Here is a 27,547-nt window from a genome sequence, read left to right as displayed (position 1 = left end):
TCAGGACATGGCACAGCAGGCTCAGTTAGGAAGAATGCAGCTTCACAGGACAAAGCCCTGTGCCCTTTCACTACATGGCATTTACTGACTGCAGTATTCTTAGGCTGTGTTTCAAGATGCCCCAAGCCCAGCAGGAAGGGCTGTCAGTTACTTGCTCTTGGAACAACTTCAAGAGCAGCACAGTGGAGAACAGATTTTCCAGTTAATGAAAGGCACAAATCAGTCTTGACATAACATTTATTATTTCCACTCTAGTAGATGAAAAGTCTGTACAAAACCAAACATTTCCTTTACCTAAGCCAATCTAAAAACAGTCAGCTCAATTACAACCCACTACAAACACAATAGCTTCTTTGAAGCCATGGTAACACTTAAATATGGTTAAGACTTCAACGCAGAAATTTGGTTTGTTAGAAAGCTCAAGGGAGCTTTAGCTTCTCAAAGTTAAAAAAAGGCAAAATTGTGTTTCACAGATACAGTCCACTGGAATCACCAACACTGGACAAATTAAGTACTTCGAGTCCTGAGATAACAAGGAATCCTGGTATGGTTTAGACAGTCTTCTGTTGTCCTTTCTTGCCAATGAGAGACTTGTGGATGTGTGGTATTACACCTAAAAAAGAACAACAGTTAAGACCATGCTGTTTTTCTTCAATTTTCCTGAACTTCACGCTTCCAATAAAATGACAACACTAATGAACTTTAAGTCTGTGAGAGTTCATGCCACCCAAGCACCCATAAACAACAAGTATTGACATACCACCACCAGCAATTGTTGCCTTGATCAGAGAATCCAGCTCTTCATCTCCTCTAATGGCAAGCTGCAGGTGACGGGGAGTGATACGTTTCACCTTCAAGTCTTTGGAGGCATTTCCCGCCAGCTCAAGGACCTGAGACAAAACCATTTTTCAACAGTTATATAATCAAGTGAGACCAACAGCACAGTCTTAGCTATTCAATTCTCTCCTCCAAATACAGTGTCACTGCCATTAACACCAAAACAGAAAACAATGTCTCTTTTCCAGGGGTTCCTCCTTTGGAGCTTTGCATTTAGTTTTCCCAATGACAGAGTAAATCTTCTACAGCAGATAAGACATGCTGTAATGGCCCATTTTAAAAGTTATTTCACACACTGCATTTTTCCTACAAGGCAAGCTGCAGGGCTTGCATGAAATGCAGAGGAGTTACTTTTCATGGTCTTTTGCTCTTTGAGACATTTTAGAAGTGCCTCAAAGCACACAAAGAGTTTGCAACCCAGTCCAAAACGTCAAATACAGTAGGCACTGGTTGTTGTGCCTTCTGGGGATTGATCAACTTGCTTGCACCCCTTGCAGGCATTTTACCTCAGCTGTCAGGTACTCCAGGATTGCAGCACTATACACAGCAGCTGTGGCTCCTACACGCCCATGGCTAGTTGTCCTAGACTTCAGGTGCCTATGGATGCGGCCAACAGGGAACTGGAAAATAACAGAAGTATGAACACGCTGTGACGACAGAAAGGCTCTGCACAAAACCACATTGTGGGCAGCAGAATCCCAGTGGCAGAAGCACAGGCTGAATTTCAAACCTTGAGAATACAGTTAAGACACTGCATGCCGAAGTCACATAAGCAACTTTCATGATTCTCAGCACAAACATAGCAATGGCCACAAAGGAATTACTTTCCTCCCTGCACAGCTATGCAAAGGTCTAAAACTAGCTGGGTGTGCTGATGTCTGCTTTACGATCCTTACATCATTCCAGGCAACAGCCAGACAGCAGAGTGTGAAGGTTTCACACTGCACAAACAAACCAACAGATGGAAGGCCAGCCTGACTTTCACTCACCCACACCTCAGCCCCTGCTCACCTGCAATCCAGCCCGCTGGGAACGGGACACTGCTTTGGTCTTGGTCTTCCCAGAGTCCTTCCCGGCTTTCCCACCAGCCTGGCAATGCCAAGAGGACAGCAGACGCTGACGTCCCCCACCGCGCATGCACCCCGCCCCTCCACCACCCCCCTCCCGGCGCAGAGCCACCCGCGCGGCCGCGAGGCGCGTGCGCGCCGCCCGCCGCACCGCGCGGCACAGGCCGCTCCCCGCGCGCATGCGCGGCCACCGCTTCCCCCCCCGTCCCCGGGGCGCCACTGCGCGTGCGACCACCCCCCCGCCCCCCCGGCCGCCCCCGCCCTCCCCCCACTGAGCCCGCGCGGTTTCCCCCCCACTATCAGCGGCACGGAGCCGCCCCGGCCCCAGCACCGCCGCCCGCTCCCCGAGCGACCCCCGCGGTTCCTCACCATAGCGAACCGGAGCGCAGTGCCGCGCAGGGGAAGGCTGAAGCAGAGAGCGTCCCGTACGCACCGAGCCCGGGCGACAGCGCCAAACTGACTCGACCCGCCGCGATTCAAACTGCGCCCACTCCCGCCTTCCCCCGGCCCTTTATATCCGCACCGCGCGGCCGCATCCGGGAACCCCGGCCACGCCGCCAGCCAATGGCGGCGACGGGGCGGCCGCTCTGCCCCAGCGACAACCAATGGCGCGCCAGGGCGGGGCCGGCCGCGCGAGGCGGGGAGCGGCGAGGCCCCGCCCCCACGGGCCGGGGGGAGGCGGGGGATGGCGGCGGGGCTGGCCCCGTCGTGGTTCCCGCCGTGTGCGGGCTTCCTTCGCCTCGGCGGCGGCCGCCCCTTCTGGGGTTGAGGCTCCCTGGGGTCACCGGTGGGAGAGACCCTGCCCGGAGTCACTCCACTCATTTTCGCGGCGTTCTGTATCGTCAGGTCCCGCCCCAAGCTTCTCCTCTGTACTCAGGTCGCTCCAGAGCCGCCGCACTGCCGGCCAAGCTTTCTCTCCACAGTGGAGTTAATTGGCTTTGTGTGCAGGGCGCCTCAGGAGCAGCCCGAAGGAGACTATGGCCCGCGTTTGGGATGAGGAGCCATTACACTGCCGAGGACACGAGGCTGCTCAGGGGCGTCGAATAAAGCTCGCATGAACTCAAGATTCCGGGGGTGGAGCAGTGCCAACCACTACACATGTGCAATGATTTTTATTTTTACCCCTATTATAAGCAGGGGATGCACCAATACCTAGGACCACCCAGCCTCAGACACCTTTGTGTCACCGGATGTTTCACAAACTACAGTTAAAAGCAGTTTATCATTAATTATGTTCCAAGTGTAACAATTAATGCAGTGCAAATTTCCTCACCTTGGGCACTTCAAATCTCTGCCTGTGTTTCCCTAAATGAAGCCTTAACCCGTTTGGGGTTTTTTTTTTGGGTTGCCATTTTCAGTATGTTGCCATTTAACCTCAGAGCTCAGCTGATGCTGTTTTCGGTTACTCCTATATTTTCAGCTTCAAAAAAGTAACAATTCACTGTGCTTTTCCAGAACACTGTAAGTCTGTATTATCTGAGAGATTTACTGTTCATCTGTGAGCATGCAGTGAGGTCAGGGAGAGACCTCGGCCTTTAGATGGCTGAGCAGCTCTTTTAGAGAGAAGACGAGCTAGATCAGTCACGCGCTTTACCAACCTGATCGCAAACCCACCACTTTAGTAGGTGTAGTTTGTATTTCCTCTGCCTTGATATTGAAGGGTCCTGAGCACAATGAATACTCTTACAGCCAGACATTTAATGGGACATAGAGCTGAGGGCATAAAGTTCTCATGAGGATTCTCTCCATGCCATATTCCCCTTTATTCAGGTCTACAACAACCAAGGTACTCGGAGCTCTAAGATAGGATGATGTGTCCTGATCCCTAGAGCTTCACTTAAAGGTCTTTCAAGCTGTTCACACAAGTAGTAAAGATTTAAAACTTTGTGGCTCTTATTCTCCCACATCTGACTGCAAATACTTGGTGCCCTGGCTATAAAGGACCCTTTGCTTGAATCTCTACACAGCCTAAGGCCACATCATCAATGCCTTCACCACCCTGTTTCAGTTCGGGCATCTAGTCCCAGCTGCTATCATCTCTGGGTGGGGAGACCTACTTCCAGGCACATTCACAGAGAGGCAGGACTGAATTGAGAGCAGACACTCCTACATGGATCTAGCAGTTTGTTTTTATGTAACTGTCTGGTGCTTCTGTCTATTTCAAGCATCAGTTGTTTATACTCTCCTTCCGCAAGAAAAAAAGATAAGAGGGTTTGAAGGATTTTGAGGGGGGAGTTGGTTTAAAAACAAACCTCAAGGTTTTACAAAAGCCTGCAGAACTTAAGATTTCATTCAGCATGCTGTTTAAAAACTATTTGTGTTGAAAATCAAGGATCCATGTGCCCTTTACCGTGCAGGAAAAGAGAACCAAGTTGCAGGCCATCATACCCCTGTGGAACACCATTCAAGATGTAGGAAGAAACAAAAAAATTATTTTTCTCTTTGGTTTCTGTCCACACAAGTGCTAGGAAGAGGAACAAAAAGGTCTCCTATCAGATAGAGACAACCCCTGCCACAGACATTCCCTGTTTCACACATGAACTTTCCACACGGCTCACTTTGGCTGCTTTGGAGCTCCTTACAGTTGGGATTACCAGGCAAGGCAGCCTAGCACCAAAGATAAATCAAAGCAAGGATATATATTTACCACACAGATCAGGCTAGGGATGTGTCAGGTAGAGTACATGAAACCAAACTCAGATCGCCTCATGCCAGCTAGCAAGATGCTCTCACGAGCACAACCTGAACTCCCCTCTCTGCTATTTAAAGAGATAAACTGAAACAAACTGAGGTACACAGGAACAATCCCAAAGCAACTTCAGACCCAGTTGTGAACGCAAATAACTCAACCTCAATCCCACATGCACAAAAGAAGCCAAAGGGAGCACTTACCACCTCCATGTTCCTAATGATATTTATAATATTTGTACTGAAAGCCTATCCCCAAGTGTCTTCCCTTTGAAGGCCACAATGGTGAATGTTTGCATCATTTACCCAGCCCCTGTGCCCCAGCCTTTTTACTGTGAAGTTTTTTTCTGGTGCTTCTCATTGCTGATGTTGTGTGGGCACTGCAGTGCTGTCTGCTGGGAAGGCTGTGCCTGAGCTGCTTTTGCTGCAGGATCACACACGGCCCAGCATTCAGGCTGCTGCTGCCTTCTTCAGCCACCTGCCTGGGTTTTCAGAACTTTAGAATTGGAGTATAGTGTTGCTTTCTTTTCTATTCTGCCTACTACTTGGTATTATTTCCTTATTATTGCCAATTGCCTCAAAAATAGAAACAAATTCTCTAAAGCGGGTACTACTTCCCAGCCCTCTGTAAGTACTGGGCTATGGACATGATAATATTTGGACTTTCTTGAATTCATTTTTTTGCAGGATTTTAGTTTCTGCAGAAGTGGTGGAGATCATCTTTTGGGCTGATGACGCATTCCCAGAAAGCTCTTTGTACCACAGCCTTCAGAACTTTACAGTTTCTGGATCCTGCATAAGTTTAAGTGGGAGATACATGTCCAGGTGCTCAGCTCTGCCATGGTATTCCCAGGGTACAAATCTGGATATCTGTGGAACTTCAAAAGCTAGGCAGAGAGTGTTTAAGAAATTAATTTTTTAGGTGACAGCTAAGCAGTTAAGTTTTTAGTACACAGTTTTTAGTCAGAGGTTTTAGTATGCTGAGCTTTGAACCAACTCCCCTTAGGTGAGTAATATAGTTCATATGGGGCTTTTTTTAGACACCACTTAAATTATTCAGGCTCTAGTTTTTGTGGTGAGATGAATTCCCGTATGACTTGTATTATTATTTGTCAAATAACAGGTTTCTGCTCAGTTGGGTCTCCTTGCTGCTGCTGTATTTGGGTTCAGGAAAATCCCACCCTCTGTGCCAGCACTGCTGTATTGTTTGTAGTTATAATGGATTCAATTGTTCAGCTTAACATATATAGATATAGCTATTTATCTGTTATCTCTAAACAGCTTCACACATTGTAGGAATGAGATTGGTGTGAGATATGTGGTGAAGGGATTACCATGGGCCTGCTGGCCTGTCGTTGTGGTGATAGGTTATCTTATCTGTAGATTGTAGGTGATTCTCACCACTGCAATCCAGCTGGAAGAGGGAGTAACACTCAGGTGTCACAGTCCTGTTCTGCCCTTGCCCAAGACATACAGCACTTGTAATCTCTCTTTTTATAACTCTCTTTATTCCTCATTTAGGTATAAAGGGTCTACCCCTCCCCTTTGTGATAGCAGCTAACAGAATACTTGACTACATTCTCACTTCCACTTCTCCAAAAAATGTAATTTGGTATTTGAAATCCTCCATGGCAGAGTTTGAGAATACTATTACCTTGCAGACAAGTCCAAGGGTTTACTCCTCTCTCCTTCCCCAAATTTGGGATACCTCTTTGGTAAAATTTGCACCTCTAGAACATACCTGGAAGCTCTTGTACACAGTACTATATATTTATATTTTGCACATCTAGTGAATCCATAGTTGCCAATCTGTAAGAATCTACAGTCTGTTGTTCCACAACTGTTTGTGAGTCTGTATTTGTGTGAGTTCTTCTGAACACTGTAAGACAGTGTTTCATTGGTAAGCTGATTTGTGAATCTCTGGTTGTGAATGAAACCCACAAATCAGCTTACCACCAGTGAACAAGAAAAAAAATTATACAGGTTAGTCATTATGATATTAATAAAAAATACAAGGGTGTACCATGAACAACAGTGTGACTATAGGGGTAGTTCAAGTCTTCCTGAAATCAGTATGCAAGTGTTATCTGCAGAACTATTACAGAGACTTGTATTTTGTTACAAGTATAGAAATTTATCAGAAAATAAACCCTCCTGCTTTCCAGTTGGTCCTCACAGGGGCTGGGTGCAGCAAGGTTTAATGTTTTTTATTATAACAAATTGAGCACTGTAAGTCCAGCTGCATTCAGTAAGATCCTAGAGGCAACTGGAATGAGATCCTGTACCACACCTAACTTGTGACACAGACAGCCTAGCCCTCACTGAATCGTACATAATTAATAATAACACATTCTCATTTTTAGTCATCTGCAACAAAGAACTGCAAGCTCCAGGGCCTGTTTTCTACTGAGAACGTAGCAGTTTCACAGAGAGAGTGGAGGTGTTAGCACAAATTCCGCTGGATTCTGTACTTTTCAGCATGCCCTGGCAGTGGGGGACCCCTCACCACCAGAAGACCTGATGGAGGGGAGAAATGAGGCACCATCGGGACCCCCAGAAGGATGATACCTTTCTACCTAACTGCTGTCATTCCCTCCCTTCCTTCCTCCCTGTTTTACTATTAAATAAAACATATCAATGTTTTGGCACCAACATCTAATCTTATTTGGTTTTAATAATGCTTTTTAGGTATATTTCAAACCTTTCTGCATTTGAGCTGCTTTTTTTGCTGAGACCTAGTCTCCTCTGTTCTTCTGTGTTTAAACCAGGTTGTAATTTTTCTCTCTAGTTTAAAATAAAAAAAAAAACAACAGCAGAAAGTCACACTGCCCTAAGAATGCCATTTTCACCCTCATAGCAGCAGCAGGCAGCAGTCATAACACCAGGCCAACAGCAGAATCCTCCCAGGAGGACAAGACCACCCCAAAAAGGTAGGGATGACATGTCCAGGCTGCAGTGAGAGGCAGGGGTTGGGGGCTGAGGGTTCCACACCAGAGGCTTGGGGTTACAGCACACAGCAGCAGGGCTGGGTACAGACAGGGCAGAGTAGTCAGGGACCAGGTTAGGGACCAGGCTCCAGAGCCAGGGGTCAAGGATAAGGGGCAAAGGGTAAGGGTCAAGAATCAAAGGTGAGGGGTCATAGGTCAGAGATCAAGGGAGAGGGAATTATTACTGACATACCTTTACAAACAACAGCAAGATTAACTCAGGAGTTCACTTCTGCCAAAATTTGGGATTATAGCTAATGGAATCTCATTTCCAAGAACAGTAACTCCCAGAAGGTTGGTTTTGGCTTTTTTTTTTTTTTTTCCCATTTATCTTTAAATTTTAGTAATTGTACCTAAAGAAAAAAAAAAAAAAAAAAAAAAGGCAAGTAGGTAAGCAGACTCCTCACCTTCTTTTATCTCTTCTTTACTCTTTGCTGCAGTGAAGGGCCTTTTGTGCTGGACTTGTTTTGGAAATTTCCAAGTCTCCTTAATGCAGAGGTTTGTACTTGGAAGCATTTGATCTTGCAGTATGACCATTAATGCCCAATTAAATTTGATATACTGTGAAAATGAGTCACACTTTGACCAGGGCTATAAAGATAAATCTCTTCAATTTTAAAGGGGCTGTGACTGACCAAATGAAATTGTCCCAATGGTGGCAGCATAACATAAGGAATAAAATACAAAAATATGAAGGGTTTCCTCTTCAGTAAGACTTTTTAGGCTGAGTCATCACCACCAAAGTGGTATCCTTGTTCTCTGGAGGTGGGGTTGCCATTAAAACCAAAGCACAGCACTTATCTTGCTGTAAAATTGGAAAGAAAAACATTTTATTTTTTGTGGTTAGGAGACCAGGCAGGGTCAGCATTTCATGGGAGATGGAACTTGCCTGGCTGCCATCTGATTAAGATCCTCTGCTAGGACTTCAGAGCAGGAAAGATAACATGCTTTAGAGATTTTTTTGTTAAAAAGTTGTTGTTTTTTTTTTCTTAGATGTGAAAGCAAAACAGAATTTAGCATATGAAATTCACTAGGTGAAGTTACTGCAGATGAATAGAGGCAGCTATAAAATGATTGACTTTAACAAGTGAGCTCTTTTCTAGCTTAAAAAACACCTCCCATCCTGTTAAATTCTGAGGGGGGGCGTTGTATGTCCTGATAACTTTTGATTATACATCATTGCATCTTTTCTAATTTTCTTACCTGGACCTGCATGATCTTGCATTTGTCCCAAATCCATGCATGTAAAAAACAGAAAAAAAATGTAAACAAGTTTGTCAAATACAATGATTTACTGGTAAGGCCTTGCAACACCTGGGAGCAGTCTGAAAGAAGAGAAATACTCAGCACAGGGAGAGTTAAACATTGGTGTTTAAAAGGCTTTTGTCAAGACCATCATTTCTCTTCAAGGGAATGCATATCCATCCCTCTTATCTTAGTGAAGCAGCTGGGCTACTGCTGCTGTAAATCAGGAGCAAAACCAAGGGATGGTGATGGGTAAGAGTTATGGCAGGGCAGTGGTGGTGCCTCGTGAGAGGGGGAGAGCAGCATAAAACGAGGTGCTCGGACTTCCTGCGGGAGGGAGAGATGGGGGACACGGAGCCTGCAGCACGGTGGCGACGGCAGGGAAGGGGCAGAGCTGATACCTGTGGGGCAAATCCTTCTCCGGGGGGTGGGAACCCCCATCCCCCGAGCTTGGCATGGAGCAGCTGGGAGGTAAGCGTGAGGATGGGCTCAGGGTGGGAGTGCTGGAAGCGGGTGTCATGTCACACCCTGCCTCTGAAAGCCACTGGTGCCAGAATGGGTCAAAACCACAGGAGCTGCTTGCTCACTACAGCCTCTCAAACTGCAAGGCTTGCAATGCCTTCCTCAGCTTGGGGAGCAAAGGCTTTTACTGGCACACAGTAATGTGGCATCTTCAAATGCAGTGATTATGGGTGGGATTTTTAGGCATTCCTCTAGGTCCTCGTTTTGATCCTGTTCACCTGACTTTGGTACATGGGTGATGTATAGGAACAGGGTTGCATAAATACATATGCACAGCCCGATTTATCTCCCTCACTGCCTGATTCCCCAGCAGTGCCCTAACAACAGCACTGGTTTTCCCCATGCTTTAGAGCAGCCCCAAGGATGCAGGGTTCCAAGCATGAAAAGTAGTTTCTGATGAGTCACCACAGAAAAGGGTGTGATGAGCAAGTGAGAGGTGCCACCCAAGACTACAAAGGTTGTCTCAGGGCAGAGATCTACTTCACATCTCTGCATGCAATGCAACAAGCTCCCCATTTGAAGTAGACTAATACTTGTTTCCCAGCTGGGGTCCATGCTGAGCGCTTGGTGCCTGTTGTCCCTGGTGCTGGCTGTGAGGGTGAAGGGCTGCAGAAGGAAGAAGCACAGGGGACTTGCAGCTACTTCCTTCATCTCTTCTCTAGGCAGACCCATCCACTAGCAGCTTCATTTCCCTCTTCTCTTGGTCTTGGAGACACTTAAAATAAGACAAGATTTACCTGAACTCAGAAGTAACCACAGTGGAGGACAAAAGAGTATTTTTGCTAATGTCTCTGGCTTGTGTAATGTCTCTAACTGTGTGCTTGTAGATGCATTTTCAGATGGTGGGCAGCCAAGCAGCAGCTGTTTATGGTACCATCTTCTGGAGCTGGGATCAGTGCACTCCAGCGCTTTGTGCACCTGCCTTTTGTCATGTATAGGTCTCCTTTTTTCTTGCTGTTTGGGAAAAGAAAATAGAAAAAAAAAACCCACACAAACACGCCCCTGCCCCCCCCCCCTCCCCTTCCCCCAGACAAACAAGCAAATCAGATTAGGGATGCTCACTGATTGATTTCTAAAGGAACTCCCAGTGAAATGTGACTGGCTATACATGTCAGTGCCTACACAACTGCAAAAAGGGGAAGGCCTCCCCTCAAAAAACATCTTGGGACAAAAAGTGAACATCCAGAGGTTCCTGCACCACCTGTCTCAGAGGAGCCAGGCACAGCATCTCTGCAGTACTGAGGGTGGAGGCTGCCAGCAGGGCGTGGCTGATCATTATAGACATTGCTGTGGAAAGGTGTCCCACAGAGAGCATATATGCCAGGATGTACCCCCATGGCACTGGTGCATGGTCACAGAGGTTTCCTCTGTGACTTTTCTTCTGACCATATCCTTTCTCTTTTCACTGACTTGGTCATTTGTTTGCTGCTACATTATTGGATGTACCAGACTTGCAATAGGAACAGCTCCTCCAGAGCACTACATTTTCTACTCCTTTCCTGAGGCTTCAGGCAATCTGTCATGGAGCACAAAGGAGACACCACAGCTGTGACCATCTTGCTGGTCACAGATCTGCACCTATAAAAGCGCTGCCACTCCCTCTTGCAGCTTTGGTGCACTCTTCTCCTGCAGCCACATGAAACTTTCCCTGACGTGTTCCAGCCCCAGCCACTGCAACAGTGAACAAAACAGCACAGTAACAGCCCACGGCCACTGTGTGAAACCAGACTCTTGCTCATCAGCTTTTGCACTGCTTCAGAAACACTGTCCTACCCTTCATCATAGGTCTGTACTCAGCTTTTCCTGAGCTGGACCTTTAACATCAGCCACGTCTCCAGCAAGAAGCACTTCTTACCAAGAGTAGCGTTTCCTCCTCTTAAATAAGATCAAAAGCTTTCAAAAATAACCAGTTTGATGCATGACTTGCATTTCCTCTTGGGCTTGTCATTGGCTTACAGAGATTTACATACCCATCAGCACTTTCAGAACAGCATCACACAGGCTGAATGGGGGAATAATATGTGTGTGTGTCCAAGTTTCCTACATCCCTAAACTTATCAGTCAGAAAATCAAATGTTGGGGCATTTGCATGTCATTATTGCTTACCTGTTTTATCATTTAGCCTAATTAGCTAACTAGGCTCACTTAATCCTCAGCATTCACTTATCCCAATTAGAGATGGGCCCAAACCTGGACCTGGGTTCCAATTAGGAGATAACAAGCTCTTGGCAATCTCCTGCCTCCAGCAATCATGCAGCTGATAGTGATGTGTGGGAGTGCAGGAGCCCCCATGAAACAGCAAGGAATTCCAGACCCACATCACCTCTGTGCTCAAGTTCTGAAGACAACTGAGCAGCAAATCGGATCTAAATGCATAATTTGCTCTGCAGTGGTCTGTGTATATCTTGAGCACTACACCTCCTGCCCCCCAAAAAAGTGAAAGAGAATTGGTTTTTACACATGTCTGTGTCAGTTGCATTCAACCATCCATGGTGGCCAGAAGGGCCCCTGACTATTAAAGCACCTCTGTCTCATCATCCTTTGCAGCTGCTTCTTGTCCCTTTGGCTCATTCTGAACGTGACATGGTGACAAATACACACACATTCTGTGGCCACTATGCACAAGTAGCTGAAACAAGAAAATATGCCTAGATGAAAAAGTGAGCTTGTTCTGCCACAGCTGTGGTCAACTGGACAGACCTTGGGGCTTGCTTCTGACTTGGCTGTTAAAAAGAGCTACTTGTGTCTGCTCTGCTTCTTCATGCACAAGGGAGGGACAGAGCACCTGCAGGCACTTCAGCATGTCCCCATGAACATCAGCTCCAAGAGTCCCTCACTGTTTCACCTAAGCTACAGAGCTGAAGGGTGAGGTATTAGTGGATACCACCACCTCCTGCAGATCCCACACCATTGACATAGTTTGTCTCAGCACAGAGCAGCACAGAGTGACTGATCAGCACCCGCCTCCTTGATGTTTTCAAAAAGCCATGTCTTCCACTCAGGACTGTACCTGGTCCATCTTCCCCTGTAGCAGGGGAGGGTTTTACCTTCTGCAGGGCTGGCACCACCAGAGAGACACGCTGCATTCCCCTCCAGAAAGGCAAAGTGCTTCTGGTAACCTGTGCAGGCAGGAGGCTCTGCATGGGTCTCCTATAGCCTTTTCCTAAGTACGTTCTTCTTCCCCCAGCCAGGAACATCTGACTCTGCCAAGATGTGGATGCATAAGTTGCCTGCTCCTCTAACCAGAAGCGAATAGCTATCTCACTGAACACAGAAAATCCAATTTGGCAAAAAAAGCCAACAGTCTTATTCTGATCTCTCATATTTTTTTCTCTGCTGGTGCAGTTCATCAGAGTTTTCACTGATTTATACCTTGGATGCAAGAAGAGTTTCAGACTCAGGGTTATTCTCTTGTCAGGTGTAGGCATGTCCTTGCTGTAACACAGAATGAAAGGGTTTATGAGCTGTGGATGTTCAAAGGGAGTGAGACATGGAGCTCCTGGAGCAGGCCCAGTGCAAGGCAATGAAGATGATTAAAGGAGGACAACAGGCTGAGGGAGCTGGGCCTGTTCAGCCTCAAGAAGAGACAGCTGAGAGGGGAAGTCACCAACATTTATAAGCATCTGAAGGAAGGATGCCAAGAGGATGGAGCCAGGCCCTTGTCACTGGTGCCAAGCAATAGGCCAAAAAGCAATGAGCAGAAACTGATGCACAGAAAGTTCCACCTGAACATGAGGAAGAACTTTACTGTGCAGGTGACCAAGCACTGGAACAGATTGCCCAGAGAAGGTGTGGAGTTTCCCTCCCTGGAAATATCCAAGAACTGTCTGGATGCAATCCTGTGCCATGTGCTCTAGGATGACCCTGCTTGAGCAGGGGGATTGGACCAGATGACACATTGTGGTCCCTTCCAGCCTGACCCATTTTGTGATTAGATGAGAGTTCACATGTGTATGACAATTATGTGGGTAGTGGTGGGCCACAAGTCCCCATGTGCCAGGAGAATGAGGCTCTTTCTGGTAAGTGTCTTTGATGAATTGTTTCTAAAAGCCTGATGGCACCTTAGGGTTTCTTTTCCCCCCTTTACTTCAAGAGGACCACTAGAAAATTAAATGATTGTGCTTTCCTTTGCTGTAGCAGAGCTTAAAGGGGAAATTAACTTGGAAGCTCATACACTGCTCACTGAATTCAGCAGGGCCTTTTCTGCCAGCTTCAGTGGAAGTTCAGGAACCAGCTCTCTATCAAAGGTGACTTTGATTTTCTGTGGTTGTGTGGGCCTTTCCTCCCATTTCTCTGTGGGCAATAGCTTTGGGAGGCTTCAGAGTTCAGATGAAATATTTGCTGTAGCTAGCCTTCAGCTTATTTTCTTCCTTGCATCATGACTGTTCCTCTCTTTTACAGCTGGCAGCTGTAATCACTGCTGGCCTCCTCCTGCTCTATATCCTGCTGTGCTATGAGGATTTCCATTTCCACATGGCTCATGTGTATGCTTGCCTGGGGTACCCAAATGCCCAGCACATCCTGGGACAGAGGTATTTGCAAGGTAATGTTTCTCCAGTCTGTAGCTAATTTGCTGCCAGAGTGTGCATGTTTGCACACTGCTGAATTTTGGACACTCTATCTTAACCTGTCTGTGATTTTGCTACCTTGTCTCACACTCAGGAGCTGGAGTGGAAAAAAATGAGGACATGGCCATGCACTGGTTCAGGTGAGGCTCAAAAATCCCCCAAGCAATTCCTGTCATGGGAAATTGGCTTCTTCTGGGGAAAGGCTACTTGTGGTATGGGAGGAAGAAAAAGCTGGCAGTGCTGCACTGGGCTGTCCTGTGATGGTGGGAAGGAGGTTGAAGGTGGAAGCAGGGACAGCGTGAGCTCATGATTTCTCACTGTGTGTTGCACTATGCTTTGCTCCACTTTCCCCATCTGCAATTGCTGTTTTTTTAATCAGTGGGGAGAAAGGAAGTATTTGACAGTGGGCGTGCAGAGGGACGCTGGTGCTGCTGTATGGCTTTTTTTGAGGAGGTTTGAGCTGCAGGGGGGCAGCAGGAAGAATGCACAGGTGCAGGAAGGGAGTGAGCCAGGAGCTGCTGAGGCAATGGGAAATCAAGTTACAGCAGTGTATTATTTTCCTGCTCTTAGCACATCCTCCCAAGAGGCTTCTGCCACATGAGTGACACAGCCATGCCTGTGTGTGCATTTGTAGCGATACCCATAGTAGTTACACCTGTGGTGTGAGCCTGGGCTGTGTCCCCTGAAATCCTACCATTCTTGGTGAGAAATGGGAAGGATTAAGGACAGGGAAATTTACTGTGCTACCCAAAAAGCAAGGGGAGAGGAGTAGGCATGTTTGACAGTATCTCTTCCTGCTCAAGGTATAGAACAGCATCAAGCTGCAGGACTTTTAGGGTTGAAAAAACTATGCCTGTGACAGCAGGAGATGTAAGTCAAGGAGGAATCATTACAGATGTCCATACCTAGAGAAATGCTGAAGCCTTCATGCTTTTCTGAATAAGGGTGTTTGCCAAATCACGGCCCAAAATTTCAAAGGAGTCACATTTAGTGACTTATACATAACTTTTGTTACGTATAAGAGAATTATACATAACTTTTCCTTTATTTGCTCTGTCCTGGTTTAATCTCAGCTAGCAACTAAATACTGTGCAGCTGCTCACTGGTTTCTCCTCTCCCACTCCTGTGGGAGAAGAATTAGAAAAATGTAAAATCCTTGGGTTGAGGATAAGAGCAGCGTGATAATTGAAATAAAATAAATATAACCATAGTAAAAAAAGAAAAGGAATAAACCCCAAGAAACAGAAGTGGTGCGCAACACAATTGCTCTTCACACTCTGACCCATGCCCTGCCTGTCCCTGATGAGCAGTCAGCAGCTCCTGACCAACCTCCCCAGTTTATACACTGACCATGAGGGGCTCCATGGGATGGAATTGCCCTTTGGCACACCCAGGTTTGCTGTCCTGGCCGTGCTCCCTCCCAGCTTCTTGTGCACCTGCTCACTGCCAGAGCGTGGGAAACTGAAAAATCCTGGATTTAGGGTAAGCACTGCTCAGCAACAGCCAAAGTATCAGTGTGTTACCAACGTTATTCTCATACTGAATCCAAAGCACAGCACTGTACCAGCTGCTTGGAAGAAAAAAACACTCTTAGCCATAACCAAGTCTTAACCTTCCTTGAAAACATTAAAACACTGATTTTCTTCTTCTGTACTTCTCTTACCATTTTCTGTGCTTGTCTCTTCCTGTAGGCAGGCTGCGGGGTGGGGCCACCCCCACTCCTCCTTCAACCTGGCAGTGGGGACGCTCAGAAACATGACCATGGCACTTGAAGAAGGGTAACTTGAGATAATCCTCTTCCTTCCCATTACAGTTTCATTCTCAGTTCCTCTTGGGGAGGGGGGGAATCCTGGTGCTGTAGGTGCTCCATGCACAAAGCCACTCCAGCATTTCTAATGCCCTCTATTTGTATTGTCAGTAATGCAGCCCTACCTGCAGCATGGAAATGGAAAAACACAGTTAGTCCAATGACATTTTAAAACTTAGGTGTCACAGTTCCTAAAATGCCCATGGTCTGATTGCATATGTTTTTCCATGAAGATTTCCCAATGAAAGCAAGGGACAAGACCTGTACTGGTATAGAAAGAGCTGTTGAAGTGACATGTGAATTTTCTGCTATAAAGAAAATTCTGTGTTTCTTTTTTAAGGGAGTTCCCTTTAAACTCTCATTCTGTCCAGTGGAGTCAGTGAGAAGCTTCCTGTTGATTGCCTGGGGTTGGGCTGAAACTGCTCAGGATGAGCTTCTCTCCCTGATGTGCACATGCACATTGCACACCAGTGTTCCCAGCAAGGCACACACATAAAGAAAACTTGCCTTGTGCTTCGTACAGTCACTGTGGCAACTTGTCCTACGGCTAAGTGAAGCTGAGGAAACTGATCCCATCACAGTGAAACCCAGCCCTTTTTTTATTTTGTATATTGTTTCATTTTGATTCTTTTAATTTGCTTCAAGCCCAAAAATTAAAATTTGGGTTGGAGAGAACAGTTGTATGCTAAATGAAGCTAAAAAAGCATTGTTTGGACAAACCTTGTGATTTGAAGCTAGTTCATTTTATTTCAGTCTCTGCTGCATATTGCATGATCAGACTCACATATTGGGTGGTATTTCAACAACTCCAAAACCATTTCTCCTTCAATTAAGATGAGAAAATCACCAAACCTAGAACATATGTGCTCAGACTACAGGAAAAGGCAGAAAGAAAATCAGATCATTTTTTGAGTAGGGGAGAGTTAACTTTACAGATGTTTTCATATTCAGTAGCTGTGTTCCTCTTATAAAAGCCTGTGTAATTAAAATTTAGGTAGGAATGAATTTAGATTTTCTTCATGAAGGTTTTGTGTCCTTCAGGGAAGTGGAGAAACTCCTCAGTGTGGCAGCAGCCCATGGGGTCCTAAAAGCGCAGCAACTTTTAGAAAGCATCTTCAAGAGCAGAAATCTTCCCTGAATGACTGCTGCAACTCCAGTGCTCGTCCAACCTTGCCTTCTGCACTCAGCAACCCCACCTTCTCCTTGCTGAGTGTCTACTCTTCAGGAATTTGAATAATTCTCTGCACATTACATTTGCTTTGTGCTGCATCTCCATGGTCAGGTCTATAGCAGTCATGTGCTGCTGCTGCTCCTTCTCCATTTGCTTCTTGGCTTGCCTTTAAGAAGACCACTGGAAAGGTGAGGTGGAGGAGATTAATAGCCTTTAAGTTATACTGATGACAAGCATATGAATATTTTTGAAAAAAACTCCCATCACTGTTGCACCAACTCATCTGCTAATGCTAAGTTAGATCCAAATATTGATCTGGGCTTGGTGCAGTGTTGCTTGAATGTTTGTGCCACTTTTCATGCTCTGTTTAGGCATTGCAATAACTGATCATGACTAAGGCTTGATCACTGTAAATCAGCATGACATGCACGCATGATCCATTTGTACTGGAAATGACAGTGATTTAATAGAAAATATAAATGATGCTCTCACTTAACAGCTATTGTTCCTTATCAACATTACCATTATTATGCCAGTTCTGGGGAGAAGTAATTCAATTTAATGAAACTACCTTCATTTTCAGGGTGGTTGCGGTTTAAAGCCACAGTGAGCAATTGCATTTCACGGGAAGTGCACTCACCAAACAAAGACCTGCAGAGTTTTGCTAACAATAAAATTGTTTCCCAGGGTTTTTGTTGGTGTGCAATATTTCCCTTCTTCCTACCATGATTATTCAGCTCACTTGTTGCATGACACAAGGTCCTGCAGTCCCCCTGGGTGCATGAGGCCACACTGTGAGCCTGAGAGCAATGGGCTGCCACTGAGGGAACAAATGGGACAGCAAGTCCACGGTGAGGTCCAAGCTTTGATTTCTGAGAATTGCTGTTGTGCCATGACTCATAGGCAAAGGCATGAAGGATTTTATCCAGGTTCCCATTTTCCTGTCCCCTCTTGCATTGAAATGCCTCAGTATCTTTCTTGGTGATCCTGGCCAAAACTGGGGGCATCCTGCAGGCACAGCATGCCAGCACCCCGCACAAGGGAGGCTGTGTGGTGGCCACACATTAAGGAAGAGATGTCCAGGCTTTGCCTCTTCTCCACCTGGCTGTCCCCAGGCCTGGCTCCTCAGGGCCAGCTCTAGATCCTGCTCCCAACAGGAGAGGACAGAGAGGAGACCTGTGGCCTGGCTGTCCTGCTCAGCTCATCCCCATCAGTGCTGCACAGCAATGTTCTCTGGTGCAGTGCAGCTGCCTGCTCCCCCCACTCATCTCCTTTCTCTTTCCCTTCTGTGCTCCCTCCCACACAGCCCTTTATTAAATCTGGTACTACAAACTGCACAGCAGAGCTCCAGGTGAGTTTATCTGTTTCCTACTCCTCAGGCAGAAAAGCAAGACACCATTTGCCAGCTCAAAAAGGAGTTTATTTCCATGGCCTCTGTGGTCCATGCCCTGAGCCAGGACCCTTTGAAGGCAGGGGAATATTTCCCTTGATGTGCTGCATCACATCTCATACCCTGCACTTTTTTCCTCATAGAGTAAACATGCATGAGCAGTAGCTCCTGATTTAGAAACTAGACCTATGTTTTACAACTCATAGAGAGATGCACCAATTAAGTGCTCCAGGCATCATTTCCAGGCCTGTGGTACCCTCCTTTCTGTGCCTAGAGCAGGCAAACCTTGTCTTTGTCTCCACAAAACAGCATCCACCAGGCAAGTAATATGAGAAGCTGTCTCAGAAACCCCACTGAAACTCAGAACCAGTGTGTGCTGCCACTCCTCTACCCCCAAAATCATCCTCGTTTTCTCCATCCTCCCTAACTGCAGCAGCCAATGTCAGGGGGAAGTCCAAGCATGGTTGCAGAGAGCCATGTCCTGTTGCACACTTCTGCCAACCAGTGATGGCCAAACTCAGGCGCCTTTTACACCTTTCCTATTGCCTCTGGGCCCAGGATGATGCTGTTGGTGGCCCAGATATGAAATAAGCTCGGTGAGCTAAGGCATACTCACCTGGCTATGAGGAGCAATTACACTGAGGGCCTGGTGAGCAGAGTCATTGCATTTCACAGTGTGCTGGATTGCCCCTGGTGGATGCCAGACACCCATCAAAGCCATTCTCTCACTGCCCCTCTGCACCTGGACTGGGGAGAGAAAATATAGCAAAAGGTTCATGAGATAAGGACTGGGAGACATCACTCATCAAATATTGTCATGGGCAAAACAGACTGAACATGGGGCTATTAATTGAATTTATTACTAAAAAAAAATCGGAGCAGAATAATTAAAAAGAAGATAAATTTTAAAACCAGCTTCCTCCTCATCTCTCCCTTTTTCCCTGGCCCTACTTCCTCTCCTCTCAGCAGTGCAGAGAGGTGGGGAATGGGGGTTATGGTCAGTTCACCACAGCTATTTCTGCCACTTCTGTCACCTCAGGGAGAGGAATCCTTCTGCTCCATGGGGGCCCTCCCAGAGGAGACAGTTCTCCACTAACTGCTCCAACGTAGGTCACTTTTCATGAGGTGCAGTCCCCTTCTGCTCTTCTTTGGTCACAAGTACATCTGTGCAATAACTTTTTCTTCCCCCTTCTTAAATATGTTATCACAAAGGCATTACTCTCATTCCTGACTAGGCCAGCCTTAGCCAGCAGCACATGTACCTTGGAACCAGCTGGCATTGGCTCTGTCAGACATGGGGGAAGCTTCTGTCAGCTTCTCACAGAAACCATCACATAGCCCCCATCACTATCAAAATATGGCCACACAGGACTTAAGAAATCACCTTTTCATCTCCCCAGCCAAAATGAGAGAGCAGGTTTTTTATGCTGATCCATTTTCCCACCTGAACTCATGTCATTGCCCAACAACAAAATGTGCATTAGCACCAACAATAAGATTCTGCAGCTACCAGGCAACAAATCAGTCTCAAGGTTCATTCTGCCTTCATTTCAGTGACAAGGTGTAATTCTTATGTTTGCTTTCTCAAAAAAAAAGTTGTTTTGGAATATAACATATCAGCAGTAATTTCCTTACTGGTATACATGGTCATATACAATGGGTGAGTGACCTATCATCCAGTGCTATCCAGGTGGCCCTTTTTACTTAAAAAAAGTAGTAAGAGCTGGTCAATAAGTCTTTGCAAACAACTTTGCATATGATTCAACAGAATGAAAACAATTGTTGGTTTAATAAAATCAGTTATCAAACAGCAGCAGGAGGACACCATTGGAACTCAAGGTGGTGACGAGATTTTACCAGAAAAATATGTTCACTGTTTTCCTGCAATTTACAGGATTAGTGCTTGCATTTTTACCCTTGCACTACTCCCCTTGAAACATAGGTGTCTTCCACCCTAATTTCTGTCCATACAGTTTTGCCCTGGACTTTCTTTTGGTTCATGATTTTGCACTCGATGGCTGACAGTGCACACATTCACATGCCTCCTGTTTTTTCCCTTTTTCTCCCCACACCTGCCTTGCCATGGCTGTTCTGTGTGCTGATAGATGTGGGCACCCTGTCCCCCCTTCAGGGAATGGCCCCCACTTGTGGGGAACTTGTCCCACACAGCACTGGCTGGACTTCCCTGACAGCTGCCAGCCCTCCCCTCCTTGGCATTGCCTGTACTCAGGCAATTAGAAGGATTTTCTTTCCCAAAACACAACTCTAATTATAATCTAATTCATCTTATTTGAAGTACAGGTTGGTAGTATTTCCATTATGCAAATATCAATTTATTATCCTCACATTATGTTTTGACTACAGTTGTGTTGCTAATTAGAGGTAATTTAAGTGCTTTTAAAAACCCCTTTTCTCTCCATGCACCCTTACTTCCTTGCAAACCACACAGTGCAGATATTTAGCACAGAGTCAGTGATGAAAACCTGCAGTTATAAGCTCTGTTTGCATCACTCTAATTGACTTTCATTATGTTAGAAACCACTTAGAAAGCACAATTTTTTCTGATTTACTTGGGATTGGAGATGGAGTTATGAAAGAGAAAGGTAACTTACTCCAGCTGCATTTCTAACATTTTTCTGCCCAGTCTTTCAAGTGCTTTTGGTGTGACTCTCCCAGTAACTGACCATTCTGATGCCTTTGGCTGTGGGGGAAAATTAGAATCATATTAACGTTAGTCTAGGAGAGAAAACATATTCCTGTCATAAGAGAGAGAAAAGCTGACCCCAGGAATCTGGCTGAAAAAAATCCTAAACCTGGCTCTTGTGGAGGTGTTTGTGTGTTCTGTTTAGCCCCACCAGCAGAGGCCCTAGGAAACTAGGATAAACCCTATGATAACAGCAATTCCCATCTGTCCCGGCTGTGGTCATGGAGGCTGCCCAGCTTGGTGCAGGCCATAGAAGGTGGACAGTGCAGATTTTTTTTTGGGGGGGGTGGGAGGGGGGGGCAAATGAGGCAGCCATGTGGAAATGTGTGGGAATAGGGACTAGGCAGTGGGAGTTTATGGAGGGCTAACACAGTCTGTCACTGACATCCTTAAAATCCCCACAGGATTACTCCTCCCAACTCCTTTTACAATAACCACATCTTCTATTCACTTTTGTTCTGCAGACATTTCTGTTGGACGTGTTAGGTGTGTCTGCTGCCACAGCTCAGGGCAGGGAGGGATCCTACACCTATGCAGGTGGCAAAAAGGTTTCTGCCTCCCAAAGCATCCCCAGGGCCATCTCTTTGATTTGGCTGATATGTTTTCTGACCACAGAAATGTTGTTTTACCAAACATTTTGAGGAGCTCTCAGACCTTCCCAGAAAGATGACTTTTACTGGGGGGAAGGGAGTGTGATTGCCTGTAACAAAAGCCTACCAGAATGATCGAACCCATAGATGGCTAAAGAAGCTCTGGCTTTGAAGTGCTTGCTTCAGCAGTAGCTGAACATTAGGGGTCCCCAGTGGACTTTCAAAAGCTTTGTTAGGAAAAAAAAAAAAAAAAAATAAAAAGACTGAAGCTTTCCTGAATTTGTCTACAATATACATGCTAATACCCCACCCACCTACCAGGCAAGCTCAGTTGATACCAGGGGCGAAACAACAGCATTAATGCTCTGACGTAAAAAGAAGACAGCAGCCGCTGTGCTGTGCCTACAGAAACCCAGGGCTCTCAGAAAGGGCCTTTTCTTTCTGCCCAAAGTCAAGCTTCAAAGCTTCCTGCTCTGTTTTGTTCTTAATTGAAAGTGCTATTGCAGTGGGAAGGGTTGTTTTTGTTTTGCCAATCCCCTTTCCTGCTTTTAGTTTATTTTCCTCAGGAGACATTATCTTTCATTTGCAGAGTGAATTCAGTTCATTCTCCTGTAATGGAGACTTAATGGTTGTGGGTGGCTTTAGGGGAAGCTCTGCTGTGGCACTGCCACACTGCACCAAACCTCCTCCAGCTGGGAAGGAGCTGGGCTCTTCCCGAGCTGGCAGTGGGGTTAGGCAGATCATTTGCACTTTTTGAATCCATCAGATGTTGCAAAGGGCAAGGGCCACAAGGCCTGGAAAAGTTCTCTGTCTTGGGAACCCTGCTCAAAGCCCCTAGCTGTGGCAGGGCTGTGATTCCCATCTCTGGGAAGGGAAGAGATCTTGCCTACAGTGCAGACAGCTTCAAGAAAGCATTTTGTTAAACATCCCACTACTGAATAGCAGTACTTTAAGGAGACCCCCAGAAATGGAAGACACAATGGATTTGTCTTCCTGAGGCTAAAATAAGTATTATGATAAAAGTGTCCGACAAGACCTGACAGCACTTTAAAGGGCTGTCATTGCAGCGTCCCACAGCTGACAGCTCTGTCATTCAGCTCTCTGACACTTATCACATGTGATACTCCACATCTCTTTCACTCATGAATTCAAAAGGTACAAGTACTCTAATACTGTAATACAAGTGTCTTTAGAGTGCTAAGAACTTCTTAAGATAAGACAGATGCAAGATGAGCTTTGCATTCCTACCTGGTTCCTGTTCTGCATGGAATGCTCCCTGGCAGCTGCTCCAAGAAGGATTTAGGACCTTTTGCAGAACCAACCATCTCTGCCACACACTGGTTGTGAGGTACTGCTGGGACAGCACCTCACAACATTCCCTCTCCATTGGCAAATTCCTTTTTTTTTTTTTTTTTTTTTGATGAAAGTTGCAAAGCCCTGAAACTACTCAAGATTATCCAAAGCCTGGATGGGACGGTGTTAATTAAAGGTGGGTGTGAGCCCTCAGGGATTCCCTGGGAGCACAGCTAGGCATGAGGCTGAGTGGTGCAGGGGATGCTGCAGCTCACAAGAGCAGGCAGTGCACTGTCAGCACCAGCACAGCTTTGCATTACAAACCCACAGCATAAGCTCAGCCTTAGAAGCAAACACCGAGGTGTGTCTGGCCTCATCCCATGCCCTGGATGTACTGGAAGAAAAGCAGCACAATGCAAAAATCCAGTCCACCTCTCTGCTCCATCAAGCGCCCTGGTGCATGTCCTGTGGCTCTTTTAGAAGAGCACTGTAAGATGGAAGGGCTACTGGGTTGAAACCCAGAGAAAGCACTGGGCATGGAGGAGAAGGAAAAAAAGACCTTCAAAGGAAAAAAAAAAACAAACAAAAAAACCCCAAATCATAGTTCTTTTTCTCTCATCTTTACTATGCTTGCCTTCAATATGGGATTAATAAGAGGTATTGAAATATAGTCACATTATAGCCCAAAATGAGTTCACAAAAATAATTAAGTTGTCCTTTAGGAAAAGACAAATGCCTGGGCACTGTTTGGAAACTAAAAGCAAAATTATCCTCTACAGCTGAGGTACAGCAGCAGGTGGCTATGAGAGAAACAAGAGGATTCCCTCCTCCCCACCCCCAACTTTCATCTTGTCTGCACAGGGAAGGATTGGTAGATTCTGGGAGAAAGACTCTCAGAGGTAGAAAATGTTTTCTCAGAGTTCAGAGAAAATAGATGAATTGGGATGACAGCCTCTACCTGTTGCTACCACACATGCAATACTTCTCCAATTCCCCATAAAACAACCATTTAATTAAGGAGTCAGCTTGACAAAATTAGAATAAACTCTGCTGGAGCTTAATGATGACCAGATCCTTTTTACTGCCAGTTTTCCTCCAAAATGAATAGCAGGCTATCATGGACTCTGTCATAGCTGACTTTTGCCTGGCTCTCCTGTTTGCCACTCACATCAATATGGCTGACTGCCTTAAGAATAGAAAAATTGGCCAAATTTCCCCCTTTCCCATATGACTCATCCAGCACAACACTGGTTGGTACTCATTAGTTTCTCAAAATGCTAGTTTGGTGGTGTCCAAGTTATCACCAACGACATTTGTATATAGTACTTTCAGCAAAATGTCAGTGGCTTTGCCCAAGCTCTGATAAATATCTGCTTAAGATGAACTGAATCCAGCAGGGACTTTACTCCAAAGTCCCAATTCAGCCACACAATTAAGTCCACACTTAAATTATTTTCTATTCAATTATTTTATGAAGTGGGATGAAAAAATGAGTCAGGGCCTTGGGTCTCAGCATGTTCAGCAGTTCCCAGGCTGTTTGCCCAAAGCTTAGTCACAAAACAGCAGTATCAACTGTAACAGAACTCACCTTTTCAGTGATGAGGGGAAAACCCAGTTGCACACATTTTCCTTCTTACATGAGGTATGAACCAGACCAGTAAGTAGTTTCCTGTAGCCATCGAAAGATATGATTTAGGATAGTTTTTTCCCCTATATATATAATGGCTGAAAAACGGTAGAATGAAAAGCCTTATGTGAATGCTCCAACATTTAGAAAGAACTGACTAAAATGTATTCTCATCATCCAAAGGATGAGTGCTCAGCAGAGAGGGGGAGGAAAGGCTCCACTGCCACTGAGGACTGGCACAGCATTGCCAGTGCAGCTGGTCCTTTCCTGACCAACTTTACACCTGGCTCTACGAACACAGTAAGTTTTGTGTGCAAATCTCCCTTCTTTCTGATACCCCACGGGCAAGGACCATCTTGTCCTACCCTCTCCAGAGGATGAGGAAATAAATTCAGTGTGAGAAGATGGATGAAGGGCCACCACATCCTGGTAGCCAGCTCAAACAGCAGGATTTGTTTCTCACTTCACAGCCTGAGGGTGCATCATGCTGATTTCTGCTCTCCAGTACTGAGCAGACTAATGTACTTCAAACTGAAGTAGGCTCCTCCAAGCTTAGCATGGCTCTGATTGCATAGCCTCTGCAATCTTGAGTAATTATCATTGCCAAGGGCTCCTCAGAGTTCAGCACAAGGACCTCTGCAATTGTAGTGCTGCAAAGGAGTCCCCTGCCCCAAAACTCCTTCTGATGTTTCTGACCCCAAGTGCTGCTGGGAAAGTTGGGAAGGGAAGGTCAATTCGAAGTAAGAGGGCCAGGTAAAGAAAGAAGGCCTCCTTTCTTTAGTTTCAAGCACTAACACACCATTTTTTCTTGCTGCTCACAGTGCTTCTCCACTCCACTGTTCGTGGAGCAGCTCGTCAAGGGAGGACTTGTGGTCCCCACTGGCTGTGGCTATGAAGCACATTCTTGGTGGTGAGCAGGATTTCACACTGCAGACACCTTCTATTGAAAACTAAAAGTGTAGTCTTGGGTGTCAACACAGGCAAGTTCATTTCTTGAATTTAAGGGTAGGGCTATGCCAGCAAGCAACTGCCTTTGTGAAACTAGAAAGATGAGGGTGGCAGAGGAGGGTAACGATTCATGGCAGTGCAAAGATCCAGCCCCTGCAAATGACATCCCACTTGAAGACACTGCTTGACATGAAACCCATCATGAGTGCAAAACCTGCTTGCACTGGGGGCTGGGGTGGGGGGTGGGCACAGGATATTTTCCTGTAGTTTGAACTGAAGCTCAGCTGTGACTCTTTTGCAGCAGCTGAGGAAAAAAAGGAGAATTGCTGGATATCTCAAAAACCGAAGAGAGAAGACAAAAAAAGCAGCCACCAGCCTGGGGTTTGGGGAAGAAACTATCAGCTTGAGCTGCCAAAGAAGAACAGAGAAACCAGCAGGGAGGCACTGGAAAAAGCCGGCAGGAGAAAGATCAAAATACTGATGCTCCACAGTGGAGCTAAGTGATGGATGCCCAGGGCAAAGCCACAGAAAAGCCTCAAGGCCAGAAGGTTCAGTCCCTCTGCCACAGGAGCTGCCTTTCACTTAGTCCTGCCGTGCCAGGGCAGGTGGCAGGGTCAGGAAAGCCCCTCTCCCTAAGTGCATTCCTCTGGGTTGCTCAGGGTCGCTCCACAGCAGGGCCTGCAGAGCCCTCCCGCTGCCAGCATCCTCCCCTCCCCTGCCCGGCACGTCGGAGCTAACTCACCTCCCAACTGCACTTGGCTGAGAGGTACTCCAGCAGCTTAAACTATTTATTAGTCCATGCTTCAGGAAGCCATTCACCACTCAAGAGGTTTCCAGGTTTACCTGGAAAGCCCACAGTGTTATACTTGTAATAAGGAGGCTGCAGTCAGTGCTGGGAGCATCCCTTTGCAAGACTCAAAACACAGGCAGTGGCTGTGCCACTTGCAGGCAGGTTTGCCGCTGTCCTAGGTACAACGCTCAGGCTCCACAGACATATTTGGGTTCTGGTTTTTTTACAGGGTCCTTTCCAAAAAGTCTTTAGGCAACTTGATGATTAGTAAATCTTCTTCCACTAAGAGCCATTAGGGTGGAAGGGTGGGCAGAACAGCTACAAAAGAATAAAAAAAAAAATTCATCCATGGTTCATTAAATTGGCATTACTGCTCATCTGGAACATAGGGGCTGCTCCTCTAGACCACAAAGAGAAAACTCCTAATTTTAGGCACCAAAAGGCTTTCCATGGTTTCCTGCTGGAATAACTACAGCCACTGAGCAGCAAATTCGCTTCCAGGAGAAAACACTCAAGAGTCCACAGGGATTCACAACTGTATGGAGAAATGAGTGCCTCAAAAAATTACAGGTTTTTAGAAAAATAAATGTTTGTTTTGCTTCTCTCTTGGAAAGATAAAAATAAAAAAAAGGAAACATTCAGGCAAACAATTCTAATAATATTTACATAGAACATAGGTGTATATTTACTCCATAGTGTGTTAGCTAAAGAACAAACCATTTGCAGCCTTCTCCCCACAACAAAAAAACCCCAAACAAACAGAAACAACCCAGAAACACTCCCAAGTGCAAGTACCAAAAAGTCCTGCTAAAAGTCTCCTGAGCTAGTACAGCCCCAGACCAAGAAGGATAAAATAAAATCACCCTACTGCTAACCCTTTAGCACTGGGGGCTTTGCTCCTCCCTGAAGCCACCTGTGGATGACTCCCATCAGAGCCAACTGCTGCAGCTCACCTAATCACAAAGCTGGGTTTGTTTCCTCTTTATTTGGAAACCAGCTTTGCCACTGGCTTGATTGGGCCCACGTGGAGCATTGTGCTGCTGTTACTTACGCTATGGTTTTAAAGGCAGTCACAGTGACTGACCTGTGAATGATGTTTACTGTGTCCCCTAGTCTGCCAAAGTTTCCATGCATGTCCTTGATCCTGAGAACAGAAGTGATAGGCAGAAGTGCCCAAGAAAGAAAAGCTGAGACATTTTCTTCTTCTTTCAAATTTTTTTTTTTTTGCTTGTTTTAAAATAAAGGTTTTGCTTAAGCCAAAGTAAAATCTGAATTTTTGGCCTGTCCACTCCCTGTGTACAGCAGCAAATCTG

The 27,547-nt window shown here is 46.0% G+C and overlaps 1 protein-coding gene and 1 long non-coding RNA gene across 3 annotated transcripts; both read right to left on the bottom strand.

The window, feature by feature from the left end:
• Positions 1-219: 219 nt before the first annotated feature.
• On the bottom strand, positions 220-2,442 carry H2AZ1 (H2A.Z variant histone 1). Of its 2 annotated transcripts, NM_001245855.2 has the most exon segments (5): positions 223-613; positions 761-890; positions 1,344-1,457; positions 1,849-1,926; positions 2,274-2,442. In NM_001245855.2, coding segments are annotated over 5 exon segments (387 nt in total). In that variant the 5' UTR covers positions 2,277-2,442; the 3' UTR covers positions 223-551.
• Positions 2,443-16,345: 13,903 nt separating this feature from the next.
• Positions 16,346-20,985, bottom strand: LOC140683987 (uncharacterized). Its single transcript, XR_012055737.1, has 3 exons — positions 20,895-20,985; positions 18,899-19,029; positions 16,346-17,072 (listed from the first exon to the last, which is right to left on the bottom strand). It is a non-coding gene; the product is annotated as an uncharacterized lncRNA (long non-coding RNA).
• Positions 20,986-27,547: the final 6,562 nt, after the last annotated feature.

The sequence above is a fragment of the Taeniopygia guttata genome, chromosome 4 (genome assembly GCF_048771995.1).
Source record: "Taeniopygia guttata chromosome 4, bTaeGut7.mat, whole genome shotgun sequence".
Classification (NCBI taxonomy): Eukaryota; Metazoa; Chordata; class Aves; order Passeriformes; family Estrildidae; genus Taeniopygia; species Taeniopygia guttata.
This window is presented reverse-complemented; position numbering and strand designations above follow the sequence as displayed.

Coding starts and splice junctions, on each gene's coding strand:
- H2AZ1 (XM_030270171.4), bottom strand. CDS start 2,085: ATGCGCGCGGGGAGCGGCCTGTGCCGCGCGGTGCGGCGGGCGGCGCGC. Junction 1,458..1,848: donor CCCAGCGGGCTGGATTGCAG/GTGAGCAGGGGC, acceptor GTTATTTTCCAG/TTCCCTGTTGGCCGCATCCA. Junction 614..760: donor GGCAACAATTGCTGGTGGTG/GTATGTCAATAC, acceptor GTTCTTTTTTAG/GTGTAATACCACACATCCAC.